The sequence below is a fragment of the Rhamphochromis sp. 'chilingali' genome, assembly GCF_963969265.1.
Source record: "Rhamphochromis sp. 'chilingali' genome assembly, chromosome: 1".
Classification (NCBI taxonomy): domain Eukaryota; kingdom Metazoa; phylum Chordata; class Actinopteri; order Cichliformes; family Cichlidae; genus Rhamphochromis; species Rhamphochromis sp. 'chilingali'.
The window spans coordinates 45,016,884-45,024,778 of NC_137929.1; the positions used below are offsets into that span (position 1 = coordinate 45,016,884).

A 7,895-nucleotide genomic window follows, 5' to 3' on the forward strand; every position below is an offset into this window, starting at 1 on the left:
ATTATCTATGAAGCCCACATCGTTTCTGGGACACGTCCTGCTGTATAAAACACAAACTGCTTTCATGTTTAAACTGGACAGAAAATGTTCATACTGGTGCCTTGAAGACTACAAGAATGAGATACATGTCTGTTTCTTATAGCAGCCAAACACACCTGATGAGCCACACCATCCTCAGCCTCCACCTCTGCTGCCTCTCCAACTACATAGCTGAAGATGAAGATGAGCAGCATCATCGTGTCAGCTGAATACAGCACAGAGAGGGAGCACAGACATGTGAACCAGCTTAGAGCTGAGCTCAGCTTTGGACCAAAGCATAGAAAACAAGCAGTGAGAACAACAGATCAGTACAGCTTTGACCTGATGTGGGGCCTCAGATTGCTAAGATCATTGCTGAGGGATTCCCATGATGCATTGGGTATTTCTTCTTCAGTCACTTTTCTCACTCACTATGTGTTAACAGACCTCTCTGCATTGAATCATACTTGCTATTGATCTCTGGCTCTCTTCCACAGCACGTCTTTTATTGTCTTTCTTCTCTCAACCCAACTGCTCACAGCAATTGGGAATTGAGAGACCTGATGACCAGTGATGGACATTAGATCAATGTTAAAATTGGATGCAGTTTGTTTGCACTAACCAAAACAACTACCATCTTCGTCTCATGCAGCTGCCCTGGCGCCAGCTGGATGCTCGCGGCCAAAGCTGACAGGAATAACAATTCTCGCTTAGATAACAAGACTGTTGTTGTGACAATCTTCCTTCCAGGCCACCTGCATTCACCAAAGATTGACTTTTGCCTAACCAGCTGAAGGGACACTTTCTCTCGACTAAACATGGAATTCACACACGCGTGTACACTGTTACAGACCTTCACTCCCCCCCTCCAAACGCTATGTTGTGAGATGTGACGATTCATGTGCTATGTGCTGAGGTGTTTTTTTTCTGTTCTCAGACTGATTTCCCTGTTGGAGCTCAGTCTGAGGGGAGTTCTTATTTTCTCCTCGCTTCTCCTGTTCATTTCATTTCACTACATGTTGTACTCTGTATGATTGTGTATGTGACAAATAAAGGTTGTTTGTTCGCTCAAGGCTCACTTTCTGTCAGGGGCTTTCCCGTGTTGCACAGGAGCACGTTCAGTGAGAGACTGAGATTACCAAAAAGCAACACTGACCGACGCAGGAAGTCATTTGTTAAATATCAACACTTCACCGAGTTCTTTTGATTCCTCAGAGGCATCCGATGGAAGACACACTGTTCATAGGCCATTTCACACTTTATTCTATCACAAATTTACTTCTAGAAGGGAGATGCGTCCTGCATGACACAGTGCCGCGGATCTCAAAATGGTGACGCACGCTTAACAGTTTTATTACCAGCTCTCTTATTCTAGTCTAAACAACAGTGATCCAGTAACTTTCCACTAGAAAATGGTCCCGTGTTATGTACTTTTTCCCAGACAAGTGTGAGTGAGAGTCTACAGCATTCTACCCCCCAAGGACACGTAGTCTAATGCCTTTATTTTTCAGGGCTGTGTCCACTTAATACTACACTATATAACTTTACAGCACTTATTAATAAAAAGCATAGCATTATTGAGGCACTTCAAATAATTACTTCTCAACACTCCTGCCTGTGGCCATAATAATGTATTGTTTGGAGTTGTCGGAACCATACTGAATTTCTCCAGAGAAACACACACATATGAAGTTAGAGAGAGTATGCATAGTATGCAAACAGCTACCAAACAGCCATCATAATTCGTCATACAATGAGAACAGAACAAATCAACAATTGACAATGACTCATTAATATTAAAATCTGTAACATAATGTATTGTTTGGAGTTGAATCTGTTACTGTTGCTATTTTTACCATTTCTTTTTGGAGCAACTGTAACCCACATTATTTCCTTAGGGATTAATAAAGTATTCTGATTCTGATTGTTTCAGGATGACCTGCCATTATCCAACGACACATCTTCTTACCTGTATCTTTTGCTCGTTTCTCCTCCTCTTCTTTTCTCTTTTTTCTAAACTGAGCACCTGATGACTTTGAACTTTTCTTGTCCATCTTCCATTGGTTTTAGTTTTACACTCCAGTATGAACACCCATCCCCCAACCCGATGATCACCACAACATAACCTAATAGACCTACACCTTAGTTCACAGATTCACTTTGTCTAAGGTGTGTTTCTGGGATTTCGCACAACCCAGGATTCAAATCATGAATACACAATGAGCTTGGATTTACAACATTATGAATGAAATGTGCTCTATTTGGAAGCAGCAGGGCCCCTCCCCTGTCGACGGGTTGTGTGTGAGACTTTAAATCATCAAACTGTAAATTATTAATTGTTCTTAATCCCTTTACCTCTAGTCATAAAGTGTATATTTATTTTCTTACTCTTCTTATATTTAATGTTTACTTGCACTGCTGTAACTGGAGCCTCGTCGTCTCGTCTCTCTATATACTGGACTGTAGCGGAGATGACAATAAAGTTTACTTTGACTTCAGCAGCAAGCAGGCGCACCGAGGGCTCTCGAGCCGCTCACGCATAAAGAATTTAGAAAAACATACAATGCAAGGACACATTAAGTGCAAATTATAAGTCTTTATCATAATTTCTGGTGGGTTTTTTTTATTTATTTTACGAGCTAGTTATAAGATGCTGCTTCAGCCACCCAGCCTCCCCCTGGTGCCCGCCCTGTCCTCCCTGTGCCGCAAGCAGCAGGCGCACCTCGCACACGGAGACGCCCTTACTCCTCGCAAAACCGACCGGTGCCTATTCCATCCCCACAATTCGCTGGCATGATGTCGGGCAGCATGTGTGCGACCAACTTTTTTTTTGCTCGTAATGCGCCCCCACCTGGATGCCACCCTGGGCCATCGCCCATATCAAAAACCGCTACTGCTTTCCGATTAGTAGACAATCTGCTGACCTCCTGAGCCTCAGTCACCAACACATTAGCAGAAGTCACATGACCCCCCTTTTTTTTTTTTTTTTGCTCTGATGGGGTGTTAAACGTTCTTGATTAATCAGACCCAGTCGTATCAATGACCTCATAGTACTGTAAAACCCCAATAGAGCATCGGAAGTCTCGCACTGCAGGCTCCTCCAGTCAAGTCTGGCCAACACATTTTAAAAGTTGGCTCACCGTAATTTTTCCCACGTAAATTAATGATAACAAACTATTACGATTATTATTATTATTATTATTATTATTATTATTATTAGTAGTAGTAGTAGTAGCAGTAGTAGTACTAGTATTGTCTACAGTGTTTATAGCATCACTGAACAGAAAGTGATGATCAGAATATGTTTATTGGATTTCAGCACCTTGTACATGTAGTTACGTCTTATTGCCAGCTTCAGTTACACGGGGCAGAAATCTATTTAGGCTAGCGCCATTTACAATGCTGGTGTATGCCGGTTGGGCGGACCCTGACATCACATCAGTTCATGCGCATGTAGCAAGCCTTTCTCTCAGTTTCTAAACCTAACGGAGCTTCGCGATAACGCAGAAGAAGGTTGATAACGGAAACACTTCACTGTCAGATGGTCAGGATGAGCCTTTCATCAGTGTTTGTGTTCTTTCTTCCTTTTATCTGTGAGGGGTTGGGAGCACTGATCCAAACCACTGTGGGGGCAGATGTCGAGTTTCCGCTCTCAGAGGAGTGCAGGAAGGGAGAGGGCACACTGTATCAGCGGCTGGATGATGCCAGCACTCAGCTCATCGCATCTCTAAATGGTTACTGGAAGCCAGGACGAGATTACACTGACCGCGTGGTCGTAGGACGCGATTCGTTAATCTTAACAAATGCTAACTTCAATGACAACGGACATTATGAGTTTACCTGCAACAGGAAACACTTGGAAGCTTACAAGCTGGAGGTATTTGTGCCCTCTGAAGTTGCTGTATCCGAGGGTGGGGATGCCATCCTCCCGTGTCGCTCCGTCACAGCGGGCCAGTCGGTGAAGTCTGCGCGCTGGAGGAGAAACGGGGAAGTACTGCTGGAGCTGAATGGTCGGACAGGGGAAATCACATACGGGGATGACTTTAACAGAAGCCGGGTATCGATACCATCTGACTGGGACCGACGGGCAGACCTGTCTCTCACCATAAAGGGAGCTCAGCAACAAGACGGAGGAGTTTATTACTGCGACATAGAGAAGGCCGAGAAACACCGCTCTGCTGTCCGCCTGCGAGTGCGCAAACCACCGGTAAGTTCACCACACCCTGCTCTATCTTGCAAACCGATTGATTTACAGCAGAAACGCTTTAAATACAACATCTGCATTTGATGCCTTGATGACTTTCTGAGTGTGAATAACTTTACCATACTGTGTCAGGGTGACTCTGCTGTGACAGCATCGATTACAACAACACTGATCTCTGTCCTGGCAGCAAAGACTCACAGTTCAGGTTTTAACTATGTCATTCAGGAATTTAACAAGATAACAGGCACCTACAGGTGATTTTGTGGCTTAAACTGGGATTAACCCCTTTTTTTCTAGTCAGATCACAGATTGCACATGAACATTTCATCTTGATGTTTTGCTGTAAACTGTGTGATCTTTGATTTGCTGTAAACTGAAAGGCATTTAAAGTTTAAACAAACTGCACTGACTAACACCGAGTTTCATGTTTTCTTGCCGTCTGCAGGAGTCCTACCACTGGATATGGATCACAATCATCATAACAGCAGCTGTGACATCTGTGATTGTTTTTACTCTCAAGTTCTTTTGGGGCTGGAGAGAGAAGACCAAGGGTGTACATGCATGAAGAAAGCAGAGGAGACAGTGTCCGAAACAGTCCACTAAATGACCAATCATTTATAATCAGGAGAAAAGCACATCTCTAAAAATTGCCCTGCCAAGCCTTCTGATGTTATACTGCCTATAAAAATGAATAGAAATAGCTTTTTGTAGTGCATTGCTTTTAGTACCAAAGTCCAAACCTTTATTTCACTGTGTAATGAAAGTCTTCATGGCAAAATAAACAGCAGATATCTGCACACTGCTAACTTACAGTGTAAAGATAAAATACACACATACAGAGATTTCTTTCTGACTTTTGACTTATTTATTTGTGTCTTCTTCTTCTTGGCAGCTCTTCACTTGGTACAGTTGAAGGTCTGCCCTGAGAAAGAAGGTATAGCTTGGTTATAGCAACAGCTAATAATCAATTTTTTTGATTTCTTCATAGATCTGTAAGAAGCTGAAGCTTATAGTTAATGAATGCAACAGTCTGCGTTGAGTAGTTAAATTTATTATCATTGTGTTGAGGACAAAAGAGTCTTCAGGCCTCCAAAAGACCTTTTAAACCTTTTAAAGGTTCCAGGTGCCACCAAGTGTGACTGAGCAGGAGACTGAATGAGAAATAGTGACTCAATCCCCTACTTAGTGGAGTCCTATACACAGACAGAAACATCTTTAATGAAAAAGAGAGCAACAACCAGGATGAGATAGACCTTTGACCTCTACATGTGGAGTCAGGAGTTTACATCCATTCATCATCGGCATAAATGTCATGACAATTATATATAACAAAATGTATATATACCCTTCTCACCCTGGACACAGTCTGTTTGACCTGCTCCCCTCAGGCAGGAGGCTCCGGTCCATTCGCACCAGAACCTCTCGCCATAAGAACAGTTTCTTCCCCTCTGCTGTTGAACACATGAACAATAAACGTACGACTGTTCCCACCACTAACACATGACCCTACGCTGTGTTCACTGCATCATTCCATGTTTGGCACTGATCACCACCTGCACTCATGTCATATATATCTATCTATCTATCTACTTAGCACTTTTAATTCTTATTCTCATTTTTATTTTCATGTCTATTTAAGCTTAATTTATAACAGTATGTTTGCACTGAAGCACCGCAGCAATTTCCTAATGTTGTAAACCCGCTCAACATTTGGCAATAAAACCCTTTCTGATTCTGATTCAGATTCTGATTCTGATGCAAAGATTGGTAACAGCGCTTGGAACCATAAGGCAACAAAAAACTGTGAGAAATAAACTCGGCTCTGCCTGTGAATCATTCTTTGCCTCTCTTCCCCTTCTATTTCCTCATTTTATCTTTCACTCTCAACTTGCTGCACATCTGAGAACAAGGCACAACTTGCTATTGCAATAAACTATTATGTAATTATCCACACTTAACAACTCTTGCACTTAATCTATAATAATATGATGACAGAAAAATGTTATAGAAACAAAACATTCCAGTTGTGCTTATCATTATTTTTTTTATACTGGAATACCTCTCCAACAACTGGTACGCGTGTTAATGTTATCTGTGTTCTTTGTAATCCAGCTGCTTTTTTTTTTCTGCCTGTCCTGTTTGGATCTTTAGCCATCAGAATTGTTGTCTTAAGGCCAAGAAAGACGCTAAGCGGATTTACTTTACCAAGTGGATCATCATGGCCTCGCCATATTGGTCCATTTGATTGACCTTTATTATAATTATGTATTTATTTTATTTTATTTTCGGTTGTTACAGATGGGACAGACATGGAGAAAGGGAGAAAGAATGAAAGAAAGAGAGGGAGAGAAAAAAAATTGAGGGGAGAAGAGACGGTGAGAAAGGGGGGAAGAAAGAAAGAAAAGCAAACAAAACACCTGGATCACCTGTATGGAGAAAAAACAAAACAGAAGAGAAAACAAACAAAAAAAGACCAACATAATAAATACAACACCATTACAATAAACTAGCTAGCAGTAGATAACAGTAGATACTAAATATTAAATGTTATTGTGCAGTACACAAGATCGACAGCGCACCATGTGCTTTGAGGTAGCAGCCAAGAGAGTGTACACCTGTGAGCATGAACGCGCTTGTTTTTAAAAGGTTCCTTCATGTAATGATCTGCTAGAGGGTGTGGGGGGGCCACAGCCCCGTCCACCAGGGCATGAAGCAGGTATGGAGGAGATCAAAACTCCAGACATCCAGAGGCCCTCAGAACACAAGAGACCAAGGAAGACCAACAGAGGGGCATTCGCGCCACTATCCCAGAAAGAGCTGAGGAGAGTCCCAGATGAGGGCTCACTCAGCAGCCGCGGAGCAGAAGCCAGGGGGGGTTGCAGTGACGTGCCCGGGAGCTCCGCCGGCAGCCAGCTGCTGAGGGATCCACTGCCTTTAGTAGCCTCACACAGCTCCCACTGTTTGCTCCTCATGTCCTTACCAGCCATGTCTGGACAATGTTATATCATGAGTAATAATTTAAAAAATGCATATACATAAAACACACACATGCACACACAGTGACATTTTAGACCTTCTTCAGAATACTGTATATATTATGGCCACAAGTTTCCATCATGGTGCTGATCCACAACACAGAATTTGGTATTGCATGAATTTATTATTTAATTACCCACATTTAAAAACTCTTGCACCTCATCCGTAATAAAATAAGGATAGAAAATGTTATAGAAACATCCTTACACTGTCACGGTTCTGGGTCATTTTGACCCAGCTTTTTCAGTTTCTTGTATTTTGGTATATTTCTGTATCATGATTTATGTTCTGGTTCTTTAGTTGTGCTATTTTGATTATTATTCTAGATTTAGTTCAGTGTCAGTCTGCGTCTTTGTAAATTGTTTCTTGTTCCCTGTTTTACTTTGAAGGTTCCTGTCTGATGTCAGTGTGTTCAGTTTTACATCCCCTCTGTCTCGTAAGCCTTAATCTCTCCCAGCTGTGTCTTCCTCGTGTTTCCTGTTCCATGATTACTCCCCTGTGTATATAAGCTCTGTTTTTTCCTCTTTTCCTCCTTTTCCAAATTTCACTGTGTTCCTTTTGCCAGCCTGCCTGCATGTTTAGTTTGTTGTGTATTCTCAGTTTAGTTTAGTTTTTTTTTGTTTAGTTGCTTTCCAGT

At 42.0% G+C, this 7,895-nt stretch overlaps 1 protein-coding gene across 1 annotated transcript; it reads left to right on the plus strand.

Moving 5' to 3' along the window:
- Nucleotides 1-3,444: 3,444 nt before the first annotated feature.
- On the plus strand, nt 3,445-5,250 carry LOC308404911 (uncharacterized protein). The gene is made up of 2 exons (XM_080895201.1): nt 3,445-4,225; nt 4,668-5,250. The coding sequence occupies exons 1-2, from the start codon at nt 3,560-3,562 to the stop codon at nt 4,785-4,787; spliced, it is 786 nt and encodes a 261-aa protein (XP_080751327.1). The 5' UTR covers nt 3,445-3,559; the 3' UTR covers nt 4,788-5,250.
- The last annotated feature ends 2,645 nt before the right edge of the window (nt 5,251-7,895 follow it).